This window comes from Cyprinodon tularosa, unplaced genomic scaffold, assembly GCF_016077235.1.
Source record: "Cyprinodon tularosa strain WSP-4 unplaced genomic scaffold, ASM1607723v1 ctg56, whole genome shotgun sequence".
Taxonomy (NCBI): domain Eukaryota; kingdom Metazoa; phylum Chordata; class Actinopteri; order Cyprinodontiformes; family Cyprinodontidae; genus Cyprinodon; species Cyprinodon tularosa.
The window spans coordinates 313,269-341,081 of NW_024039296.1; the positions used below are offsets into that span (position 1 = coordinate 313,269).

Sequence of the window (27,813 nt, forward strand, 5' to 3'; positions counted from 1 at the left end):
TTCATTAATATTAGAGACTTATACAAGAATTAACTGTGTCAGTTAACTAGATTTTGTGTTATGAGGGTAGGGCTGAAACAATTGATTGGATTAATCGTGATAAATTAATTATTTAAATTATTGAAACCAATTTAGCAATCGGCTAATCGTTAACTGGACTATAGAGACTATAAAATATGCCTTTATTTGACAGAGTGACCCATTTAGAGCAGAAATTATACCAAAATATAAAAATATATAGACATTTTGCATTTAAGATGAAAAAAAGTTTGTCATCTCCAGAACTCCACAAGTAGAAAAGTTTCATCTGGTTTAATTCTGTAAAAGAAAAACATCCTATGAGGAACCTTTGGCTATCTGATCATTAATCTATTATTGGAGAAAATAATCGACAGATAAATCGATGTGCAAAATAATCGTTAGTTGCAGCCCAATATGAGGGAGGTTATTAGTCAAACTGTATGAATCATTTGGAAAGTAAACTATGAAGAATTAATGCATTTCTCGCATATTTCTATACCCACAACCACGCATCGGTTTAATTATTATTACAAATCAACAATGCAGCACTACATTTTCTCAATTAGTTCCCATGAACGAAACTGTATAATCATTCTGACTAACCAATTCCACTTAAAATTCTTGAATTGTACAAAAATGTGACAACAATTAAACATTTATTTTTCCAGGTTCTAACATCTCATGACAATTAAATCCCACCTATGACCTGCAATCTATTATTGTTCATTTGGCTATATTTGCAGGATTTATCTAGCCATATAACAGTTAGGTCAGAAGAAATTAGGCTTAAGTTCCACTTATATATTTAATTTCCAAGTGAGAAATGTTCACGTTTTATCACTGAGAGGGGAGTGTTTGTTTAGTAAACAAAGAGTAGATGGTAAATATTATGTTGTGCTACACTTTTAGGATTGCAAAGACAGACATCCTCATATCAAGTAGCTAGAGCTACAGTTGGTCCCATGAAAAAAAGGTTTGTTGAAGACTTCTTTTAGCATCTTACATCCTGCTCTCAGGGCCACCTTGCTTGGATGAGCAGACCTGGATAGGACTTCAGTTTCTTTGAGCTTTTTTTATTTTTAATTATTACTGTATATTACTGTATAAAGGTGGATTTCAAATGATTTTAAAACCTCTTAAAACCTCAAGCAGACTCAGAACTTAGACATTTAGTTTTAAGAATAACTGAAAGCTAAATGTCTAAGGCGTAATTAAACACAAAAAGTGTTTTCTTTCACTCCTCTAACAAAGATTTTTTTCCTGTCTTTGTTTATAACTAACCTGCATACATCTTATTATTTTAGAGGTCAACGCAGGCTGTCATAGTGACTGCACATATATAACTGGTGATATATAACTTATCAACTTACCAACATCTCTTCATTTCAATCAGTTGTTTGCACCTAATTAGATCAAGTTGAAACTATAAATTTTTTTTTTTTATCTGACGGCAAATAGACTTTTCTTGAAATTATAATACCATAAGGTTACCTACATTTATCTGTCACCTATAGACCAAACGTTTTACTCAACTACTGGGCATTTTTTAACTTTAAATCTGTCACATTCTGACGGCACAACATTTTTGTAAATCTTCCATGGATTTTATTTATTACGGCCTTAAAATAATAGTTTTTCTAACTTTTATGAAAGTTTAGTTACATAGCTTCTCTTGCTAAAGGAACTTATGTAGTGCACCTACTTCCTTACACTGCCTATAATGGAGTCTAAAGTGGGCAACTTGTTTTTGCACCATTTTCAGTTGTAAAATATCAACTAATTATTGTAAAAAAATGCAAAAAATAAATAAAATCAATTAAATAAGACAAAATCAAAAGTGTGGCCACATGTTTCCTTCTTATTCTTAGAGAGTTTATGAATCTTTGTCATCCAAATGCATATTATTAGTGACCTGCAACCAGCCTTATGAGCAAAAACATATTTTTTTTTTTACTTTAAATGTTTCCAGCCTTAACTGTTTATACATGTTATTGGTATATTTTCTCTCAGGCTCTTAAAACAAATTGTATATCAACACCTCCTTTTTATATTATTCATGAATTGATTCATAGTACAGCTTTGAGCATTTCAACAGCTATAATTAGGCTTCTACATTTGTCCCAAAATAATAGTATTTTATAAATTTTTACCTCCAGGTAAACATATTGGCACATAACGTTTCTGACCTCCTTTACAGTGACAGTGGAATAAAGCTTTTTTCTATGAAAGGCTTGTATAAGGCTTCTTATTCTTCTTTAAAATTTCTTTGGCGGTTGGCAAACAACAGGTTGATGCATTTCCACCATCTACTGGAACAGAGTGTTCACCAGAATGACTCTCAGGAATTAAATTCCATTATACAAATGAGTTATTTTTAGATATTGAAATATTTTCCTGTAAATGTTACTGTCTGAATGACTTCCGAATAATTCAGATAAATCTAATTTAACTTTTACTTTACTTAAATCTTGAATTAATTGCTGTCTCTCCTCCTCATAGTTTTTACAGTACAACATTGCTGTTTCATCTACCCCACAATATTCACATTTACCATCCCTATGTTTGCCTAAAATAAACAGAGCACTCTTTAATCCAGTGTGACCAAAACTCAATCTAGAAATAATTGTTTCTTCTCTTCTTGTCCTTCCTGTTCTTCTCATTTTTTTATGTTATAAAAACCAAGTCCTTTTTTCCTCTCTCCCATTCTTTTTGCCATTTACCCTTCATTTTCTGCTTAACTAACATTTTTAACTTCCAATTTACTAAAATGATTAATTAAATCCACTGCCAAATTTCTAACAGCTTCTTTTGCTGCCTTATCTACCTGCTCATTTCCTTTAACCCCATAATATGCTGGTATTCATACAAAATGTATTATTAAACCCATGCTATTTATTCTATATAGTGTCTGTTGGATTTCTATTAAAACATCTGGCCTGCTTTCTGAGTGATTATGCTGAAACTAATTGCTTTTATAAGTCAGCTGCTACCTGCGCAACAGGTGCAGGCACACCTGTGAAATCACATTATTAAAAGAGAAAAAAGAAACGCCCTACCTCTGTTACCGCTTCTTTTTTTTTCCAGCATTGGTCTAAACCCACACTGCTTTATGTTTTACAGGGAGAAAAAAGTTAAGATTGAAGTTTTCCTACCTGGAGGAGAGCGCAAAAGACCAAGATAGTCCATGGAGAGAAGCTGAAGCGCAGCAGCGGCTTCATGATGCCGCGCGCTCTGGAGATAAATCACGTATAATAAGCTAAGGAGTCTTTTTTATTATTATTATTTCTTTTCCTCTACTCGCTGAAGGTTTTCATGTCCAGACTTCTCTGCTTCTTTTGATCCCCTTACTGTGGCAGCGGCAACATAAGGAAAGTTAAAAGTGAGAGGAGAGAAAGTTTTTCCTCCTCGATGGTTGACAGGGGGAGGGGCGCCTTTACGCGTCATGAAGCTGCCACTCCTTCTGTGAACCAGCAGCACTTTTTATCCACGTTAGCGGAGAATGTTATGTTCTGTCAAACTTCAAGGAAAAGCCTCTCCGTTTATTCACATTTTCATCGAAGTCATCAAAACGAGTCCCCCCGCATGCTCGCCATAGCTCAAAGTGAAGGAATGTAGCCTGGGGTCATCTGAGCCTGCAGAGCAGATGGGTTCAGGCTGTTTCTGCTGCTGCTGGTGATGCTGCGGAGCTCCGGGTTCACATGAGCGCACGAGTGCGTGGAAAGAATTCGTGGGTTTCTCAGGCTGGAATCAGTGGGACAAATGCGTGTCATGGGGCTCCTCATGTGGTTCCCAGTGAAGCATCTGTCTTATCTAAGGGGAAAAAAGCTACTTTTCTAAGCAGAAGATGCATTTTTCTAGTAAAATAAAAATTAGGCCAGTAAAACTTTGCAGAATTTTACTGCAAAAAAAAAAAAAAAATCCTCCAAACTTTGCGCATAGTTACCACAGTGTCTGCTGAGTGTGGTGGATATTGTAGGGCATGACATATTTCTAACTTTGAAGGAAATTATGCATTTGATTTTCAAAGTGTTAACGAAACTATCTAAAAAGTGTGCAACACAGTCCCTAACAGACTATTCTGTCAGATTAATCTACAGTTGTTTGAATCTCTAGTTTTCAATAAGTATCTGTGTGTTGCTGGACAGAAAAACAGTTTGTCTGGATGGACCTTTATTTTTTCATGTTTAAATCCTAAAGGAACACTTGTATTTGTACTGAGATTAAAAAAACGGACACAGGGAGTATCAACCGTGCATTATCTAACTGCAGGTTTATTATATTGTGCTTTGGTCCAATAAAATCAAATCCTAACTAAGCAAACTGAAGTTTTTTGTTTTGTAAATTGACAACCAGTGCAAAGGTCTAACAGGTATGAATACTTGATGAAGGGAAATATGTTTGAAAAAGACACCTAAAGAGATTTAGGTAATAAGCTCTGGTGTTAGAAGAAGAAATTACATGCATTGCATGCCTTCCCCAGTTTTATTTGGTGACGGTATGCAAATTATGGGGAAGAGATGTAAAAACCAGGAAGAGCTGCAGCTTCTCCTCTTTAAGCTGCAGGTGAACATTCATTTTCCCCTTATACCTCTGTCCCCCCTGCACAAGATTATTGAACTGTAAACGGGCAGAAATAAAATGTTTGTATTTATGTATTTGGATATTGACTTTATTTGAGAAGCTTCTTACCTCCAGTCATTTGCTTCCAGTATTAGCATGAGAAATAAGTCATGATTTATTGCAGAATGATCTATTTAGTATAACAAAGGTTAACTCAATATTTCAGGTGGTCAAACTTGTTCAGCTGGTTTTTCAATGACAACTATAATCATTAGTAATTCAGTGATCGCACACTAATGTCAAGAAGAAAAAGATACATATACTTTAAACTGTTTTTATGTGTTGAAGTCAGGCTCGTGCCTATTGTCATTGGTTAATGAGCAAGAAGAGATACACTCTGGAGAGGTTGCCAGTTAATCACAGGGGAACATGTACAGTAGTGAACCTAACTGTGATGTATTTCAAGAGTACCCAATAGGAACCCATGCTTGCACATTAGGAACTTCCTAAATTCAAGCCAAAGGTCCCAGGTTTGGGTTAAATACTTTAAATGTATAAAAAGTTGACTTCAATTTATTAGAAAATCAAATCGGAAGGAAACTTTTTTTTTTTTTCAAAGCAGCTATGATTTAGCCTGATAAACCAGACTAAATGTGAGATAAAATGTCTAATTTAGAACAACCTGTTGTTTTTCAAACCATGTCTGTGCCTATTGGCCAACGCTCTGACCAATGAGCGCAACTGACTGTGACGTACGAAGTGCGACAGGAAGCTGGTTAGGGAGTATAAACAAACAGCCTGTCGATAAAACGGCGAATACGTCCTTCTTAAAAAGGAATGAATAGAGCCTCTTCCTGCTCACGTTCCAATGAAAACCCCAAGTCTAATCCTTCCAAAACTGATTCCAAAGCTCAGTCAAAAATCACCATCCGAACGAGCGGTCCTTCAGACACAACTATGCCGAGAGAGGGCCTCGGAGCTCCGCTGGTTGCCGTGGTCCTCTCAAATTCGGAAAAAAAAAATTTAAATTACGCATTACATCGGTAAATGGACCATATAGTGACGCTCCACTGAAAGCTGCTGCTGCAGTGCATGCTACTGTTCAATAGCTGTTGCCATCTTCCTTGTTGTGCTTTTTCCAGCGTCGTGCAGCTTTGTCGTCACGCCCTCAAAACCCCGCCCGCTTTACATCCAGAAATTCAAAACACATCACTGCTTTGTGATTGGCCCGCCAGTTCTAGGGCCTAGGGCGTTGATGGAGGCTAGACCAAATTCTCAGGCAAAAATTATTTTGGCCGCTGGTGGGTGGGGCTAGTTTACTAGGCTAGCTATGATTGTCCCTAGTAGAAGTCATATTTGTAGCAGAGTGATAAAAAGTGAAGCATCAGTTGTTCCTGACTGGCATGAAACTAATCGGTTACATTATGGCCATAAAGAAAAGTAATGCTATTTTGAAAGTGCAGCCTTGATAAAGGTAAGCAGCAGTGATACAAACATTGTGATCAAAAATAAAATGATGTACACATTTGACTGTATACTTACTGTACAGTTCCAACATTCAGTTTTTTTTTTTTTTTCCGTTTTACATAAAAATTTAGCAGTCTAATGGCAGTGGGAAAGAAACTGTTCTGCATTCTGCTGGACCTACATCGGTTGCTTCGAAGCCTCTTCCCAGAGGACAGCAAGGAGAACAGTCCATGGTGGGGGTGTGAGGGGTCATTTTTTATGATATTATGGGCTGGGGACACATAGCGCTGGGATAAAATGTCTTTTATGGAGGAAAGAGGAGCCCCGTGATCTTCTCTGCTTTTCTCACCACTCTTCTCACCTTCTTCCAGTCTGCGATGCTGCAGCCTCCTCACCACACAGTGAGACAGCTGGTCAGAACGCTCTCTATGGTGCTTCTGTAGGAGGTGAGGATGGATGGGGGCAGGTGGCTCTCCTTATCCTCCTCAGGAAGTACATGCGCTTGTGTGCCCTTTTGATCAGTGAGGTGGTGTTTACAGTCCAGGTGAGGGTGTCTGTGATGTGCACCCCCAGGAATTTGGTGCTGTTGACCTCCTCTACAGCTGAGCTGTTGGTGAGCAGTGGAGCGTGGTCAGGCTGATTCTTCCTGAAGTCCAAGATGATCTCCTTCATCTTCTCCATGTTCAGGATCAGACTGTTGTCTGCACCAGCCCACGAGCTGCTCCACCTCCTTTCTGTAGTCCAGGTCGTTGTCGTCTCTGATGAGGCCCACCACCGTGGTGTCTTCAGCAAACTTCACAATGTGTCATCAGGGTGAACAGCAGGGGGCTCAGTACACAGCCCTGAGGGGAGCCTGTGCTTAGGATGATGACATCAGAGGTTATCTGTCCGACCCGGACTGACTGAGGTCTTTTGGTGAGGAAGTCTAGCAGCCAATTCCAGAGGGGTATACTGAAGCCCAGCTGTTCCAGTTTTCCTATCAGATGCTGTGGAATGAAGGTGTTAAAAGGTGAACTGAAGTGCTGGTGTCGTGGACAAGATCCTGGATCTTCTGGCACGGTCGTTGGTTGGTGCGGGTGGTGATGTTCTTTTTGATGCTGACGTCCTCAATGCATTTGTTAATATAGGCTGACACAGTCATGGCATACTTATCAATATTTAATAAGTTGCCATAGGTTGCTGCAGCCTTGAGGATGTTCCAGTCAGAGCATTCAAAACAGTCTTGGAGTTTCTCCTTGGTGCCATCATATACATACGGACCTCTTTAACTGTCTGTTTAGCCCTGATCAGCTGGGGCGTATATGCAGGGATAAGCATGACCGAGAGATGATCCTTATATATTGATCACAGCTGCACCTATGCATTTGTGTGCTTAAGGTGCCACCCTATGTTTTCTCTCTAGAGACACAGATTCAACCATGACAGGTTCATGCAAGTAAGTCATGAATTTCATTTTGTATATAACCACGTGATCAACTTTGTTTCATGGTCAACAATGGAAACCACATATGGTACTGTAGATGTGTTGTTCAGAGGGTAAGGGAGTAGAGAAAATGTATTTGGTAGCTGCAGGAGTGGCATGACGATTTAAAGCAACAGTTTTGAGTGGCAAAACATTCAGTATCTGATCGTATTAAACAATGCCATCAAGGATGGCAGGTAGAGTTGCACTCGGTGCTGGCTGTGGCAGCTCTATGGATAATTTGAATTTGTTAAACTGAGTTTAACGTTTTTTGTTTAAAGCTACAGTGTGTAATAATTACAGGCATATAAAGTCAGAAATTTAATATATTATACATAACTATGTTATTTATCATCACCTATGAGCTCAGCCTTTTAACCATAATATTTGCGTTGCCTTAGAATTCGTTATTTATAATTACATAGGAGCGGGTCTCGCAGCCATGGAGGCAGACATCTTTGCGCTACGGCAGCGCAGAGGCAACAAACTAGCGATTGCGAGATCTCCCATGACGCTCGAAAGTAACTACGGCAAGTTGAGAGAGATGAACTGAGACGGTACTGAACAGTAGATGGCAGTATTATGCCTGAGAAGCGTTTAGTCTGCCTGAAACCAAAGAAGAAGAAGAAGCAGGTATACTGCGCCTCAGTAACAAGAAAGGTGAACAAGGCGGCAGGCGTGAGTGACTTTGCAAACTGTTTGGCACTGTGTGGCCAAACATCAGACGAATGGAGGATCATGCCTACTCTGTATCACAACGAAAAGCGGCGGACACCGAACCCCCGTCATCTAAGAAGCGGAAACACGACGAGAATAAACGCAAGCGTGACAAGAAACGACAAAAAACACGGATCAACATTGGCACGGCATTTACACGATGGAAGTCACTGATGGAGGAAAAAGGTTTTCAAAGTGACGCTGAAGTTGCCAGTTTTCTGTTGGACAGGTAATTAATCCTACACACACAATTGTCTAATATCACTGCAGTTTTTGGAGTACAGGATGCTCAGACCTGTCTAAAACAATAACGTGCTGCGTGATGATGCTGTTATTCTCCAGTATACTTATTCAGCAACGTCCCTGACGTTTCACAGGTAATGATTCAGTAATTTTCTGTAAAATGATTTTCTGGATATATACCTCGGTTACTTCTCTCCGGCTCCTTTGGAGATCTTCAAGCCTTTCCTCCTCTGCTCTCACCCCGCTGGCTCCCCTCTCTCGCCTGGCCCTAGCTGCACGCCCACCCCGGCCTCTCTGCCCTCTTCCTTTCCCTCTTCCTCGCGTTGTAACCCCCGTGCCACAAACAAGACTTGGACTCTGTAAACGGGGAATATATATTCTTCCAGCGAACACAATCTCGCTGTTAAACTAATGACTACAATTACTTCGTCTGTTTATATCACCATGCAAAGCAGCTCACCAAAACGTCACGACGTAGAAAAAATAACGGGTATATTTATTATCTTAAGTCTACATGAAATCTATACCCTACACAGACTAATGAAATACTATCTGTAAAATTATCTATGTAAACAAACCTCATCACTTGAGAAGGTAGGTGATGCGGAAGTCGTGGAAGACATTTTGTCCCGTAATGCTCGCCGTACTGTTGGGGGGGAGAAGCGGTGGGGGGGAGACGTTCATGTTGCTGCAGTCTGCAGTCTGAACGTTAGATGTCGCTGAAAATTACACACTGTAGCTTTAACAACTGTGGTAAAAAAGGTGGTGGCCTCTCAAATACTGGAACCAGCGCAGCACATTTATCTGAGAGCAATGCCAAATGCAAACCAAAAAAGCATTGAGCCGATCCGCTATTGGTTGGTGAACCATGCAACAACACTTTGTAAAATTTCTATTATTTTTTCGTCTACCATGGAGTTCTACCTTAGCCACATCAGATTCGGTAAACATTCAGAAATTTAGTAAAGAATCATAAATGATCCTTGTAAATGTAATGCAGTCCACATGTGTGTTAAAGAGCAGGTATTACAGAGAAATGCAAATCTGCATAATCACTGCACTAGGGCTGGGTATTGTTCAAAAATTTTCGATTCCGGTACCAATACCGATACCTTCACTTTGATACCGGTTCCTGATCGATACTTTTTTCGATACCAGTTTTATAATATCAATTTGAAGAAAAAGAAAATTACACAACATAAAAAAGTACAAATCTTGAGTTTTATTTTAAGCTCTGATTTTTCCATTTACATTTTTCCTCTTACATAAAAAAAAAAAGTCTAATATTCACTGTTACATTGTGAGGACCTTTTTACTTAGCAGTTTTCCTTTAGAAAAATTACCATGTCTGACAAACAAGCCTGTTGAATGGGATCCTACTGACAGCGCACCGCTGGTATGTGGGAGTCTGAGCGGCTCCGACAGAAATAATATTGGAAGGCTGATATGGATGAACTGACTGCACTGATTAAGTTTTTATGTGGATTTTCCGACTTAAAAACATAATAAAACTACTTTATTCCCACTGATCACAGCAAATATAGCTGCAAGGCAAATAAAGGATAGAGTAGCTCCGCCTAACGCGCGTCAGAGCCACTTTTCGACCGCGCAGCCAGAGCAGCAAAGATGCTTCAGCCGCGCGTCAGAAGCTGTTACAAGCAGCAAAAATGAAGCAGCAGACGTGATTTTGCTGCTCCTGCTGCGTCCAGTTTGAAAGCAGCATGATTCACGCCGCTCTGGCTTTGCTCTGCCCACGGGCTGCTGAGAGGAGGATGGTCGCGCTGGCTGCGGTCCGCTCTTCTTGCAGTCAAACACCGAGCAACTTTCTGCTCTTAAATTGTTTCCGTCCACGATGTATTGCATTGCGCACTATTGGCTTCAGTCTTAATAAAGTGAAGCCACACTTTTGACCTGGCGGGCATTTTAAAGGGGTTCCACGACGCTCGTAACCAGTTCACAACAGATACACATGATCCCTGGCTGTAGGCGGGACCACCTGTGTATTTTTCCTGGATGACGCAATCACGTTAAGTGTTACAGCCAATCACCGAAACTTGGTACCGAAAGACGAGGCATGTTTCGATACCCTGTAGAACCGAAGCATTTCGGTCGGTACCATAAAAGAACCGAAGTTCGGTACCCAGCCCTACACTGCACAAATTGTACGTTGGTCAGAAGGCAGTCATTCACAATAAAAAATATTGAAAAGGGAGAGAAAAAACTTTACTGGTTCAGAGATTGAGGTTTTGTTGACTGAACCTGTAAATGCCATACTTGCACCATCACAGAAGTAAGAAAAGAAAAAAAAAAAAAGAAAAATTGTTTAATCTGAAAACAGTAAATTAACACTATGAACACTGCTGGAGGTGAGAGGTGCAACATATGATGTAAATGCTTGACGCAATCAACCGACACGAAATAAAATCTCCTTTTGATACACATGCACACCCATACTGTACATCTGCACACATGCACACCCATACTGTACATCTGCAGGACACGTCTAGCTTGATCTCTAACTGTTCTTTCTTTTGACGAAATAACAAATTAAACCATGGTCAACTTGCCAGGCGCAGATGTAGTGACCAATAGTTCTGTCATCAGCAAAAAAAAATGTAATTTATAATTGCACAGCTGCATGATACATAACATAGCGTAATAAAATGGAGGATTCCTTCCAAGCAGAGATGGGAAGTAACGAAGTACAAATACTTTGTTACTGTACTCAAGTAGATTTTTCTGATATTTTTACTTTACTTTACTACCTATTTTTATCGCGACTTTTTACTTCTACTCCTTACATTTTTACACAAATATCTGTACTTTCTACTCCTTACATTTTAAAAAATTGGCTCGTTACTTTAGTTTTGAATCATTTCAATGGAGTTACCGTTATTATTTTTCACGTCATCAATACCAAATTCAATCTAATTGGATGGGAATCTACGTTGCATTTGACGCACCACTACAAGATGAATCGACAGATTCGGCGGTATTCATTCGCGGCAAATCATTGCAGCTTGGTGGCGGTGGCGTTAGCATAGTAGTATGGACGACGAGATGATTGAAAATGAACACAACGGAGATCTAGTCCTATTGGCAGACATCCATTTAAAATGTAGGCAACGGCATGAAAAAAGTGGTTTCTACTTTTACTTTTATACTTTAAGTAAATTTACAAGCCTGTACTTTGTTACTTTTACTTGAGTAAATAAGTTTAATCAGTAATTCCACTTTTACCAGAGTTTTTTTTAACACAGGTATCTGTACTTTTACTCAAGTACGGAAAGTGAGTACTTTTGCCATCTCTTCTTCCAAGTGACGATAGATGTAGTAATTTTGTTAAAAAAGAACTAGGTTTGTATATCAGCTGACTGATTGCACAAAACTTCTACGTCAAGACTGGAGCACTCGTCAAATTTGTTTGTATCTCAGAGAAGATTTTAAATAATATAAAAATGGTGAATGCGACATTTTATCCTGAAACACTTGAACAAACAATTTAAGAACTAACTTGTTTGTACAAATGCTTCTTACATGAGGCCCAAGGAATCTGTGATCAACCTCATGGTCTCTTGAGGAAAACTGCAAACCTCCATTTAGTTTGGTTGTATACAGCTGGCTTGAGGTAGCCACACCTTTAGAGTCTGGCTCAGAACAGATGAAATCAGGATGTACTCCTCATGCTAGTCTGTTTTTATCTTTATCCTGACATTTCTGAATTCATCTGTTGTAAAGTAGGCCCCCCGTTTGACTTCAGACTTAAAAACTTGCTCTGCAGATGGTAAATATTTTTTTAGTTTTTATTTTTTAAATCCTCTATCCATAAACCTGCTTAGTTTTGTCACTATGGTTTGCATATTGATGAAGGTAAACACATACAAAAACAGCTTTTTATACATTAGCTGCATTTCCATTAAGCATCAACTTGTTATCACGAAAATACATTTGCTAAATGGAAACAATGCAATTCTTAAAAAAAAACTCACCTTTATCAATTAAAAACTTCGTATGCTTTGATGGGGAGGTTTTTCGGTCATTTAAAAATTCTCAGAACTACAATGGACATTTCAAAACTTTTTTTGCAACACACAAGTACCCTAATCTGTAGGTGGACCTTACTGCTTTCAAAAACAGATGAGAAAGAAAACCAGAAGTGTCTGGAGGAGGATGTTGCGGCATATTCGGATTAAGGAGGAGTATTTTCTACATTTATTTTGTGGCGATGAGCACCAGAGCCGTGGCTGAAATACGGATTTATGTCATGTGTTTACATCCACTTCTGTCATGTTTTCAGTTATCACATGAAAACATAATCTGAATTTTCGGAATTTCTGATGATTTACTTAGTATGTCATAAGCTTTCCCTTTTCAGAATTAGCAGGATATGGACGTAATTCTATGCAAATCTGTAATAGAGACAAAGCTATTTCCTGATGATAAAAGTCCCTTTGGATCTTCTTTGAAGACCAGAGGGCTGTTTTACAAAAACAAAATGGCAGATTAAACCGGTACTGTAAGCTGTTACTTGGTTTTGCAAAAGCAGTAACTCATAAGTTACCATGGTGATTTATTGTAGAGGTAGCCTGCTCCAGACCAGACTAGCAGCCAGGCTTAGGTAATCCTGATTCCCTTTCTGTGGTCACACCCATCAGGAACCAATGAGTTGTCTAGACCTCAGGCGACTGTGCTGTATTTATATTTATTATATTACTATAATATTTATATTACTATACTTATTTTTTATTATATTCAATATATTACTATATATTCATTTAATTCGGTACATAACTAATCATTATCATCATATGAAAATATGACTCGATCAGGAGAGCTGCTCCTTCTGCCCAGTATGGTGCAGTTGATGCAAACTTGGCTGATCTGGTCTACCCACACACAACAGCACCATTTCTTTTGAAATTTACATTTGTCTGTACTGTAGCACAACCCATTCTACATTGGAGTAGCATGAAACATTTCTGATTTTACAAGTATTTCCAGGATGTTTTCTACCCCAAAATATTTTTGTTTGAATATGCCTGTGCAAATTCTTAGCCAAGGTAACCACAAAACATGCTTTGATTGGCAGAAACTAGACTTTTGCTCAGTTTTTCTTTCAGTTTTAATACCAACAAAGTATGTTTGTAACGAGTTGAGATTGATGAACTGCAGATTATTGTTACAATGTGTAGTGGAAGATCAATGGATGGGTGGATGGATGGACAAAGGATGGATGGATATAGGATGGATGGATGGATGGATAAAAGGATAGATGTATGGAATGTTGGATGGAGGGATGGATGGATGGATTGATGGATGAATGATGGATGGATGGATGATGGATGGATGAATTATGGAACGATGGATGGATGGATGGACTGATGGAACGTTGGATAGATCAATGATGGACGGATGCATTGATGATGGATTGATAGATTGATGGTGGATGGATGGACAGATGGATGGACAATTGGAGTGATGGATGGATTGATACATGTAGAGGGAGAGATGAGTACAAATAAAGAGGAAAATAAACAGTAATTGAAGAGGAATGGAGAATGAGGATCCATTAAAAAGAATTCAAAGAGATAAGGAAACTTAAGCCGTAGCAGAAGTCTGTCAGTCACTGCAATGAAAAGATCTGTCTGAATAGTGCTGGCAGGAGGATGCATCATATTGATAGTCTGTCTAGAAAAGTGATTACCAGACATTCTTATCTACTGCAAAAGTGCTGTATGGTTTCCCACACTTTGTGTGACAGGAGGTGTAAGCACAGCCTACCTCATGAGTTTAACTATATACACCTTTCCTTCATGCTTACTCTGTGTAACATGTTAATGTTAATTTCTTCTTAAGTTTGAGGTTTTATAACTGAGGGCTTCATTTTTATTTTTGGAACATTGTAATCCCAATGTGACTTGCATATTGCAAATGTGTTTCTATTGTGTAAAGGCACCTGGAAGACTAAAGGTCGACAAGATTTGGTACAGCAGTCAGGAGTTCCTTTCCTCACTACAAGAAGGCTTTTACTATTCACCCCATGAAAGGTAAAGGAATAGGAGCAATTTGCTCAATTTGTATGAAAGGTGACCTGAAAAGTACTGAGAGGAAACAAAGTAGAAACCTAACACAAATGGAAAGGTACTATACGCTAGACTAAAACTAAAGATAACAGGAATAAAACAAAAAACAAAAAAAAATAATGTAATAAACTAACATAGAAAAACTTGGAAATAACAAAATAGAACAAACTAAAAGAATTCACTAAACCATAAAACACTAAAACAAACCAGAACAAAGGTCCTAAAGATCATGATGGATACATTTTTCCTTGACCAAAATTAACACTGCAATATATTTAGAATATTTTTTTTTTTACATATAACACTTGGACACTAAAAGGGAGGCTTGAGATCACTTAAAAATGGCAACACTTCTTTTCTGGCCTTGAATCTTCCTAATGCTTGCTTTGCAGAATTAACACCTCTTAATTCTTGTGCTGCTAAAGAAAATGTGGTGTTGAGTGGGTGATTTGCCGACCTTTAAATAGTTTGTTGGATGCCTGAGCTGCCACTGCTTTGTGACAGATAGTTTCATAATGGCTGTTAAAGGAGGCCTACCAATGGTGTCTAATGGAGACAGAGATAAGATGAACTGGTCGCTGTGACCCACCATTCCCAAGGAAATGTTATATAACCCTCCAGGGATTGTTGATACTTGAGCTGTTGTCTGTCTTTTTTTTTTCCTCTTCTGCAAGTTTCTCCTTCTACTCTTACATATGTTGACATATGCAGTATTTAGGCATGCATTTCTAAAAATGTTTGTTCTACAATAAATTTTCAATGTCAGGTGGTCAGGAGTGGAGTGTTTTATGTGAGAGATGATGCTGAGGGGCAGAAAGAATGTGATGTTATCTGGGTGGATGTGTAAACATGGGCGAACCCAGGGCGTAAACATCACATTCTGAATAAATATAGTTACAATGGACAACTTTGGATGTCCCATAGCTTCTGTTTTGAAATATTTAACTACTGAATGGTTTTATTGACATTTGATATAGCAATGTCAGTTTGGAGTAGTGAGGTATTTTCAGCATTTTATTTAGTAGTAGAATTAGTTTGATTTATGCTGTCAATTAAATAATCCCTTACGCAATACCTGTACGTTAAACTGCCACACGAAGAACTATTGCCACCATACTACTTGTAGTATTATTACTTTTAGGCACTGCTGAACCAGTACCACACTGCTTGTCTGAATTCTGTTTATATATATATCTGCTCTTTTTTTTTTCTATAATTGCCAATTGGCTGCAGCAGTTAGACTAAAAATGTCCCAGGATATGCCTCTCGGAATAGAAGGCAGGCAGAAGTGGCTCTGTTAGCTGAAAAGGTTTGATAGAAAAACTGGTAAAGTCACGGTTAACAGAAAACAGCACATGAGTTAAAATAGCAGTATAACAGGTGGAGCCAATCAACTGATTGCATGGCATTTAGCACAGGTGGCTTCTTTTGTTAAAATATTTTTTTACAAATAAGCATAAAAAACTGTCTTGCACTGTTTTCCTACTGCAATTTAAATTAAATGAAATGTATGTAATTATTTTTTTATTTGTCTAAATTTTTTGATAGAATTTGCTTTATTTCTTTTTATATCAGATCTGTTTGTCTCATATAATCCTTTGACATTGAATTTGAGGTAAACTGCTGAGATAAGAATAAACTAGTTCAATTGATTCTATATGATTAGGTTAGTTTAGCCACCTCACAGTTATAATGTGGATATTTAAGGGTTTTTTTGTTTAGTTTTTTTGCCATTATGGACATGATATCATAATGGCATGGAGGGGGAGGTCTAAGCTATAAAGCTAATATTCCCTCATTGGTACAAATATTCTAATTGTATTAGAAATCCTATTTTTATTCCTTTGTTTAAAGCGTAAGTTTGTATGCTTTGAGTACTTATTAACAGCCAGGTTTAAAGCTCAGTCAAACCAGTTGGGTTAGAAGCTTCACCATGGAGTCGATATCTCACCACAATGCTAATAATGTGGTTCATTATCATTCTTAATCAAAGTTACAGTTTTGTGGTGCGCCACTCTTCTAGGCAAGCCAGAAAAAAAATAAAAATATCTTTTTTTTTTTTATTATTCATATTCACTAAATTCAAAAAAGTTAACAAGAACAAAAAGAGCAAAACGGCTTTCCAACCATAAAGTTAGACAACCTATCTCTACTTTGAATAAATGGAAATATCTGACAGTTGTTGAGTTTTTGTTTCACTTGGTCACAAGGCCATATTGTGACGCACAAACGCTGACACAACAGCGCTGTTATATATTGCCATAATGCAAACACAATGCAAATCAGTGCTCTTGTTGTTGCTGTTTATTTATTTTATTTTTGTGTTTATTTGAACAGGGACAGTGCACATTAATAAACATTTCTGTAAATGAGCCAGTGTTAGCTAAGTAGCTAATTTTCAACTGTAGTCCCTGGGCAAGGTTAAAAATGCCAACATAATAAAAACAACAACATTAAAAATTAGTGCAAACAATAAAATACATAGTTAGTAATCTACATAAAAGTTGGACATTGATCTGTAAAAAACAAAGACGTTATTATAAATATAAGATTTAAAAAGCATTGATAAAAGTGCATCAGACAGGCAGACAGAAGTTATTGATTATGATTACAGGTTTGATTCTCCTGTAACCATGCTTTTAACATGTTTTTGAAAGTTCTGTATGTGTCTGCATTGCGTATATGAGTTGGAATGGTGTTCCAGGACTGAGCTGCTCGCACTGAGAAGGCTGACTGACCAAATGAGCTTTTTCTCAGGGGGACTGTAAGGTTATTTGAAGAGACAGATCTGGTGAGTCTGCTACCTTGTGTGAAAAAAACAGTAAGTGGTGGTGGAGCAAAGCCATGTAAAATTTTAAAGACCAGATTTGCATCATGAAATGTAACTAAATTTTCCCAGTTTAACAGGACATGTTTGTCCAGTATACTGCAATGATGAAAACGAAAAGGTTTCCTGTCCAAAACCTTTAGAGCCTGCTTGTAGACAGACTGGATTGGTTTTAATGTTGTTTTACAGCCCTGTGACCAGCTGCTAAGACAGTATGTTAAATGAGGCATAATCATTGCGTTCTTCTTCTGTTCTTCTTTAGAATACTTTACGATGTCGGAAACAAACCTATAAAAGCTCACAATGTGGGGGAGCACAGACATTATCACATTTGCATGGACTGTTTTATCATAGTGGTGATGCTCGATGACCCCAGAGAAAAAGTTCAGATTTTTCTTTTAATTTTTTTTCTAAGATGTTCATCACAGTTTGGAGAAACTGATTAGTTCTCATCGTTCACTGTTCAGCTAACAGTTTGCTTAAGTCGCTCTGTTTCTGCTGATTTGATGTAGAACCAAAGGCAACAGAAGGTAACAGAAGGTAAAGTGCAAAAACAAAATACAAAATACAGCAAAACCAAAAAACAGGAGAAGCAAGGAACAACAAGGAACCAACAAAAAGTAACTAAAAAGGTGTAAAAAAAAAAAAAAAAAAAAAACTATATCAAGTCACAGACTCTGCATCACACTGATAATACCAAACCAAAATACTGAATATTTGCACCATATATATATATGTCTTGAAATTATTTGAGCTTTCATATCAATGCATTTTTTGCACCATGTTTTTTTCTCCCACATTTGATCACTGCTGCAGTTAATGAAATGAAAATGCGCAATTCACTGCTAAGCTGCTGTTCATTTACCGTCTGAAAGCTGTACAAAATGAAATTTAGTTTTGTATACGCTATTGTTGGGTTTTAATCCAGAAAAATGTGAGTTTAAAAGATTAAAAGGAAATGATCAACACAGAGACAGGGTTTTGTGACGTCAGCGTCTGCAGGGTGGAGAGAAGATGCCGGCTCGGAAAACCGGCACCTTCTCACACAGATCCCTTCATGGCCAAGCCTTTTATTAACAGTTTACAACATCAAACAGGCGGGCCTAAAACAGAAGGCCCAGTAATGATTGTCTGGGAGGATGCAGGTAACAAGATGGTGTGAATTGACCAACTGGCTGGATGGAAGTCACACAACCGTGTGATTCTGCCTGGAGGTCAAAAAAATTTAAGACCCTTCTGGTATGCACAGCATAGAAATGTAGCATCCTCTTTCTTTCAATGTTTCATATGTCCACACAATAATTTTATAATTATCACTCTAACAGCTATTAATGTACAAAATTATATAAAAGTTGTCTTAGTCTAAGGAGTATATATGCCAAACAACCAAGACTAGGGTAAGTAACTAATTGTGGACAGTAGAATCTAGAAGGGAGCTAGTGGAAGGGGACTGACACAAGGAGGAAACAGAGTGAATAAGAAACACATAAGAAATCAGATACAACTCAAAAATAACGCAAAATGGAAATGAAACCAATGAAAACTCAAAAAGAAAACTCAAAAAAAGTCTGAGCAAACTGGTCCCTCAATCAGCTTTTGATGTGCAAACAACAGGCACTATGTCTTAATTTGAATCAAAGTAAACATCTGAAGTATCATCATTGAGGCATCGTGGTTTGTAATCATTTTTATGTCAGCCTCTATGGTGCTTTGAGATAACGATAACTTTAGTCGATAAAAATATGTCCAGACTTTAAGCTCTGCTAAGAAATCAGTCTACGGGAATGCACAATCATTGCATGCAAGACCCTGATTGGCCGTTACTAAGCCTGAAAATCTAACTGGAAAAGAACAAACTATCCTTGTCACCGAAAACTGATCTTCATTAATGTCATGAATTCCGGACACTGTGCAAGTTCAAATGATAATTAGCATAAAAGGGAAATAAAAGAATCAAACTTCTAATGGTTTCATGCAGTAGTTTCCATGTTGAAAGGTTAAGAGAACTTTAGAGAACAGCACTAACAAAGGCAGAACAAGCTGGCTTTAGTAAATCCACCATCCATTATAAAGATGTTTCCTTTATCTTTTTAACCGAAGCCATTATCAACAAACAAACTGAAGCATTTAAATGTCCAGTTTTACTAATGAAAACAGAACAACTTCTTACTTAAGCCAACTTTGTTGGTGCATGTAATTGGGTGGCACAAAACACAAACTGAATTGTTATTTAGAGATGAAAGAGGAGGCATATAATACTGTATTTAGAAGTGATAGTTGGGTATCTGGTTTTTAGGAGGATGTGTAAAGATAAAAGGGTTTTGTTCACGATTGGGAAAAAAAATTGGGATAATGTTTAGAGACGGCAGACCCCACCTTTTCCTAAACCATCTGTGTGATAAAACGTTTCCTCTGAAGTAGATTATCAGCATCTTTGTAAGTCTTTTCACGATTGAAAAAAAAAGAACTCCATGTTTGAAGCCACTCCCTGTCTGCTTTCAGCTCAGATAGTATTTCTTCTTTACATTACAGGAAACTCTTTGGGACAGCTCTCACCTAATCCCTTATTATACAGCGGTTCAAATTTTCAGCAAGGGGTGCTAAAACATTAGCCTGACATAGTCCGACTCAATTCTAGTCAGAATATGAGTCTGATACTGCTCCATAGAGCTGTGATTATGGGGCGTGTTTTGAACGAACCAGGAAAAAAAATGCCTCTGCACTCAATTGGATAGACCTACAACCAATAAGAGCAACGGAGTGCGTGACGTATCTTAAGCGAGGCATAGTTGTTGTCCACAAAAATCAAAGCTTGCAGTTTCACGCCTAGAATAAGAAGATGAGACTTGATCGCGTTTCTCTGTTCCTCTTTTAAAATTAATTTGCTGTCGATATCTACTCACCCAAACTCTCCAGCGGCAGCCATTATTGTTGTCACCCAAGCGCGCTTTGGTCACGTGGTTGATAACGTTACTCTTGATCATCTGTCCATCATCGTATAAAGCCCGCCCTGACAATTTGATTGGATCGCCTGACAGTGGGCTTTAATACTCGCGCTACTATGGAGCAGAGCCAGACCGAACTTCCCCGAACTCAAACCTTGTGGGCGGGACTAAGTTCGGACTGGCACCCAGGCTACTAAAACATAGCATTTTATAAAAAAAATAAAAAAAAATAAATAAATTTGTTAAAATTTCACTAATTAACCTACTGTCAATGATACAGAGAATGGAGAAGCCAGTAGCAATGACTCACCACATCTAACTATGGTACATCTATCAGCCACGTGGTTTTGTGGTGAGATACACCCTGCAAAAACCACAGCTCATGTAATGCAGGCCACTGTTTCCACTGTGTGAACAAACATGTTTCCTTTAAATCCAGAACTGCATACCTCTAAATGTCTTTGACCATTTCTGCCTTTTACCTTTTTTAAGATTTTTAAAACCTTTTCCTAAACACATCTTTATGCTTTCCCATTAAACAGTCTAGTCTTGAACACTATTTATCAAACACTGTGTGAAATAGTCTCATCTGTTAACATTTTCTTCCTTTAAGAAGCCCAAGAATAAGGGAGGAGCTGCCCTCTGTTTGTAGGTCATTTCTCAGTACGATGGGATTTACACTGTGAAGTTTACAGGTTTTACAGAGAGTCTCTGGGGAGCTTCCATGGAGACTCAAACCACAGAGTGCAGAATGTATTTAAAATGCTCAGTGTACCACTTGTGAAGCTACAGGAGTTTGTACCCACAGTATTGTTTTTCATGCCGTTATGAACACACACATAACTAGATGAAAGGAATGCATATGGTTTTAAAAACCTAGGATGAAGACTTATTGCCATGTTGACTGAAATACTTTGAGCAAAGGAGAAAAAAAACATTCAGACAGTCAAGAGCAAAATAAATGCATTTAGGTTATAGCCTAAATCAAACTCCCTTAAAAATGATAAGTAAACCATTAATATACCGGATGTTAGACCTTCTGTGACCTTTAAACCTAGAATAACCAGTTGCATGACATCAGATCAAGAGATTAGTAGCTATTATTTTAAAGAAATAATTCAAGTCATAAAAACCTTTATTTTTTACTTCTTATTAACTTAGAGTTATCTTAGACAGAGTGTACTGTATACAAAAATAAATTTTGTTCAGTACAGCTCTCAAGACATTTCCATTTTTAAAGTGCAGTAGTGATAAAATATAAATGTAAGACTTGTATATGATCTACAGTTCCCAAGAAGCTGTTCTGGAATCTGCATCGGATGCTTCGAAGTCTCTTTCCAGAGGACAGCAGGGAGAACAGTCCATGGTGGGGGTGTGAGGGGTCTTTTTTTATGATATTATGGGCTCGGGACACGCAGCGCTGGGATAAAATGTCTTTTATGGAGGGAAGAGGAGCCCAGATGATCTTCTCTGCAGTTCTCACTACTCTCCTCACCTTCTTCCAGTCTGCGGCGCTGCAGCCTCCTCACCACACAGTGAGACAGCTGGTCAGAACGCTCTCTATGGTGCTTCTGTAGAACGTGGTGAGGATGGGTGGGGGCAGGTGGGTTCTCCTCATCCTCTGCAAGAAGTACATGTGCTTTTGTGCCCTTTTGACCAGTGAGGTGGTGTTTACATTCCAGGTGAGGGTGTCTGTGATGTTCCCCACAGGAATTTGATGCTGTTGACCACCACTACAGCTGAGGTGGTCAACAGCCTTCCGTTCGGTAGGCGAACTGGAGTGGGTCAAATGATGGCAGCAGACAATATGTTCTTTAACCAGCCTTTCAAAGCACTTCATCATGATTGGAGTCAGTGCAACAGGCTGGTTGTCATTGAGGTGACCTGAGGCTTCTTTGGGACTGAAAGGATGGTGGCAGACTTAAAGCATGCTGGCAGCCTTTTTTGGGTTAACTCTCCTCAGAGTTTTTCTCACTTAAGCTACGTCCAGGTTTAGTGTCTCCTCCCCCTGGTGTGGAATTCCTTCCACTGCTGGAGGCGGTTTAAAGCCTCAAGCCTTCCAAAGAAGTTGTTCAGTTCATTTAGGAAGTCAGTGTTTGCTGCATCTACCAAGGGGGAGGGTGTGTTGTAGTCTGTAATCACCTGTATGGCTTTCCTTAATGGGGATAGAGTTAATTATTAATAAATCCTAAACCCTTCCTGTGGAACAAAAAAAAGATGTTAAAGATGCAAATGGCAAAATGGCTGTTATAACCTGAATAGTCAATTGTCTAAGGTATTTTAATTTAAGATCAAGGTAGATAATTTGTATATTAGACACATTTAAAAACATTTGTCCTTTATCATATTCATTTAAGTTACTGTATTGTAATTACTGGATTGACTGGAAGAACGACTGAAAATAACAAGCAAAAACTAAAAAGCTGTCTTAAAAATTGCCTTAAAATAATGCCATAATTTGCAATACTTAGTATATAAGAATTATATTATGTCTGATATCACCATGTTACAGGGGGCCTGTACTCATGAATTCTGGAATTAAATCTGTGAAATGGAAATACTGAATTTTAAGGCTGCTTTATAGTATGTTGTCTGTAATTTCTATATTAGAAAAATAGCATTTCTAAAGACGAAAATTAAATAAGAATAAATGCTAGTAAAACACCAACCTTAATATTACATAAGAAACAATGCTGGCCTGTAGGTTTACAACCCTCCCAGTTTCTGTTTCAACAATTTCAAGCAACAAACAACTTCCTGTAATTTGTATTTCCACAGAAATGCAGAGTCAGGGATCAAAGCTCCGTCTGCTTGACTGCTGTCTGTTTTATTTAAAGTATGCAACTCCGCTCCATCTTTCCATCTGCATGGCCCTAGTTTGTTTGTTTAGTATGGATAAACGCTTGTAAGTGGTCTTTTGAGACTTGAACCTGAGAGTTTACATCCCTGCTGTCAGGGCTGGAGTAAACAGGACTCCTTATCTTAGACTTTAAAAGCTTACAACGTTAAAACATCGTTTTTGATGATGTGGTGAGATCATTGGTGTCAGAGCCCTGCAGCAAGGGTGGAGATGTTATGTAATGTTAGCAGTTTTACCAGTAAATACACTGAAGTTCTATTTTTTAAGGCTGTCTGTCACCTCATTAGTGTTAGATATACTCATATCCTTTCCTTAGAGACAAGGAAAAACCCAAAATGCTTCAAAATATTAAAAATAGATACTTTAATTTAAGATCACACTTTCTTTTTGAGAATAAACTAAAGAGAAATGCTTATTTGCTTATTAGTATATGATGTATTAAATACTCTTTAAATCACATTCTTTTTGCAGTATTTGTGCTATAAGTGAATTTTGTTTAAGTAAAGTAATGCTCAGTGGGGCAGTGAGTGGCACTGCTGCCTTGCAGCAAGAAGGTTGCGGGTTTAATTGCCGGTACAGGGTCTTTCTGCATGGAGTTTGCATGTTCTCCCTGAGCATTCTCCTGGGTACTCCAGCTTTCTTCCACAGTCCAACAAACATGACTGTTAGGTTAACTGGCTTTTCTAAAATCTCCTTAGGTGAGAGTGTGTGAGTGAATGGTTGTTTTTCTCTGTGTTGCCCTGCAATGGACTGGCAACCCGTCCAGGGTGAACTCTGCTTCTCATATTCAGACAGCTGGAGATTGGCACCAGCACACCTCGCGACCCCACTTGGGATAAAGTGTGTCAGAAAAAAATGATTTTTAAGTAAAAAAGTCACCCTTAAACTTAAATCACATTATGTACTAAACTTTTATATCCACCTAAGGACTTCATCTCTTGGCTCATCAAGTTCATTGTATTTTTACAGTAGGCCTATATATCTTAAAACGACCACATGTAGTCCATATTTATTTGCAACAACTTTGCAGAAAGATGAGGAATTAATGCTTTTTGCATCATGGCTCATTAAAAAGGAACTAGGAGGAGGCTTTACAGTTAAAGATAACAGTTTAGACAAACGTGCAAAAAGAGTTTTTGCTGGTAAATCTGAGAAAAATTGGAGCAAAGCAGATAAAAAAGCTAGCAGTGTGCCAAGAGGAGAAATTGTTGAATAACTCTAGTAAGTAGTGGGCACAGGTAAAAATCAGGTCTTTACAAACACTTTAACACACTTTTAATTTAAATCCTAATGTAATTATTTTAATATGATGTAATTATTATTTTTTAAAGCCACAAAAAGACACAATAATGACCCGTTTTCAGTTTTCTGGTAGAGAGTGCTACATTTTTACCCTGTTTTATTCTAAAGTCTCCTTGAGGCAGTGTGGATTAGCTACATTTTTAAATAGTCATCCTTTGTTTTGATTTATATCTGGAATGGTTGTTGTTCAAAAACTGCATCTTATCTTCATTTGACCAGAAAACATTACTCATTTACTGTTTCTAGTTAATGAGTAATGAGTCAAGGATGAAAGACCCAAACAAAAGCTGGAGAATTTTGATACATTTTGGATTTTAATAGGAACAAACAGGAAAAGGTACAACAAGAATGGGAAACAATAAAATAGTGGAGTTTTAATGAAAGATTTCTATGAGATCGATGGGAAGTTAAAAAAAAAATAGACATTAGAAAAATTCTCTGTTTAGTGTATCTCGGAGCACTGATATAAAAAAAAAAAAAACATTGGTGGATTACACCACTGCAAATGCTCTTAAAAGGTTTTCTATAATTCTTTAAAAAGGGCTGCAAATAATTGTGGAGTGACCTTTTAAAGTCTGCTTGACTTTATAGTCTTTTTTGAAATGTGCATTTTGCATTATGCCCTGCATCTTTCATCCTCTGTCAGGATGCCTCATGTACAGATTATTCTACTTGCAAAATGAAATTATAACATGGATTCTTTTTTTCTCCAGCTGGAGCTAGGGACCCACGCCCCTTGCGACCCCGCTTGGGATAAGCGTGTTGGAGGATGGATGGATGGATGGATGGATGTGTGTTATCCTACCAGCCAATGCTGACTGATACTGATGCTGATGGGAGATACAAAAAAAACCTGTTTGCACTTGTTCACTACGCTAATCCTAAACCTTTTCTGCTTTGAAACTGTTTACCTTACAGTTAGGAAAATAATTATTTGAACACCCTGCTATCTTGCAAGTTGCAAAGGGTCTGAAATGTTCATAGTAAGTAAATGTCCACTGCGAGATGGAAATCACAATGTATATTTATTATGTATTATGTATTAATTTATTATCCTAAATTAGATGCATGTTTGAGGTCGTTAGCTGCATAAAGACACCTACACCTCTCCTTCCGAAGCACACAGCCAGGATAACCAAGGAGTGGCTCCGTAAAAAGCATATAAAAGTTCTGGCAGGGCCTAGCCGGTCGTCAGACCTAAACCCTCTGCAACAGCCAAGAAACCTGACTGATCTAGAGAGGATCTGTGTGGAGGAGTGGGCCAAAATCCCTCCTGCATTGTGTGCAAACCTGGGGGAAAACTAAAGGACACATGTAACCTCTCTAATACACTGGAAAAAATCTAAATCTAGATAAGTCTTTTTTTTCTTAAAATAAGTGCGTTTCTTCTTGGATTGAGGAGTTAAAAGTGACATTTTGCCAATGGAACGAGACAATTTACATTTAAAATAAGAAAAAACAAATGCATTGTCTTATTTCAAGTGCATATTATCTAATTTTCTTATTTTAAGAGTAAAATACTCATTCTATTGGCAAACTATCTAATTTTCCTGCTCAAATTAAGGTTAAATACGCTTAATTTAAGAAATTTTTACTTATTTTTAGATTGTTTTTCCAGTGACAAAGGCTACTGTACCAAAATATTAACATTGATTTTCTCAGGTGTTCAATCACTATTTGCAGCTGTATCATATAAATAAATAGTTAAAAAATCATACATTGTGATTTCTCAATTATTTTTTATTCAGATGATGACTCTAACACTATTTTCCTCAATATAAATATCAGTTAAGTAGCAAACTGAAAAGAAGAACAGCTCAGTTGTTTAACACTTTAAAGAGGGGAAGGTTTTAGTAGTGTATGAGATGGAAAGCTAGCTCTTTGCTGAAATAGCGGAACTAAACATACAGAGAGCAAGAGGAACAGGAACTGAAGGGATAAAAAAAATTATATAGACTGTACAGTGAGGTGTGGAGCTCACCATAATAACCAAACAAGGTTTTTACAAATCAAAAGCAAATGCAATAGGAAACAAAACTCACAGGAACAAGAAAATCTTTGGATGTTTTCTAGAACTTTAAGCAAAAACTAAACTTAGGTAGAAAACCTCACAAAGCATGAGAGCAATATTCAATGTGGTTTTGGTTTTGCAAATTTCCAGGAAATGCAGCTGTTAGAGTCTTCTTGACTTTCATGTGGATAATTAGTTCCAATAGTTGGTGTCAAACATAACAAAGACAGCCTTTTACAAATGTACAAGTAGTAGGGCCGTTCTGTTTCAGAGAGTTCCCTCTGTGTATTCCCATAGTACGAATTACAGAATAAAACTGCACAGAGCAGTTTTAAGCAAGAGCAGAGTTAGCTGGTTATCTGTCTGAATAAAATCAGATGACATCCTGCGTCGAAAGCCTTGAATTTGCATTTATTCTTTTTAACTTGCAAATACAGAGGTATATATAACTTACTGCAAAGTGTTATCATATAACCACAAAATACATGTCTTTGTTTGGTTTCCATGTCTGATTCATATTAAATGTGTTTTTGAAAAACTTATTAGTAACAGCATTTATTATTCAGGAAAAAAAAAAAACTGCATCACCCCACAGATCTCATGAATGGTCATAACTCTGATGCAAATGTGCAGCGAGATGAGAATGTCTGTCTGTGTTAGACTGTGCAGTACGGCTGGGCTGCCTTCATCTGGATGTGACAGGATGAGTCACAGTCAAATCTGAGATTGGCATCAGCTCAGTAACAGTCAGGAAGGCTTTAAGCCTTATTAACTTGTTAGAATCTATTAAATAATATATCATTTGGATAAATGTTCCACAGACATGCTATTATAGGGCCTATGTGGAAACTTCCTTCATTTGTGAAAATACCTGCACTATGCATGCAAGACCACTAGATGTCTCTGGTTCTTGCCACAGGAATGCTGCCCCATTGTCTCTTTGACAAGAGCTGGAGTGTTTTTATGATGTGGAACTATATTTACTGGTTTAATTATGGTCTATGTCTCATTTGCTCCAGCAGCCACAAATACTGCATCATCAGCATGAATATGACATATAAAACAATAAAACAATAAAACAATTTTGCTCTTGCAAAGTAAAGAAAGTGAAGAGAAAAGGAAAGCCATCAGTGTCCATTAGGAGCATGTGTTTGCACAATATAGACAGGAAGATTACTATGCAGGTAATCATTCCCCTTTTTATATATATAAAAAAACACATCTCAATTAAAAATAATAATAATAATAATGATTTTAAAAGTTACTGGAGTGTTTGTTGATTAATTTACTTGAACCAGTTAAGAACTTTCTTTAT

General features: G+C 37.7%; 1 protein-coding gene across 1 annotated transcript in view; it reads right to left on the minus strand.

Moving 5' to 3' along the window:
- The window catches only part of ptprja (protein tyrosine phosphatase receptor type Ja), a 59,158-nt gene extending 55,459 nt beyond the window's left edge, over positions 1-3,699 (minus strand). The window contains exon 1 of the mRNA XM_038305592.1: positions 3,174-3,699. Within this exon, the coding sequence (XP_038161520.1) occupies positions 3,174-3,239 (66 nt within the window). The 5' untranslated portion in view covers positions 3,240-3,699. The remainder of the gene's footprint in view (positions 1-3,173) is intronic.
- Positions 3,700-27,813: the final 24,114 nt, after the last annotated feature.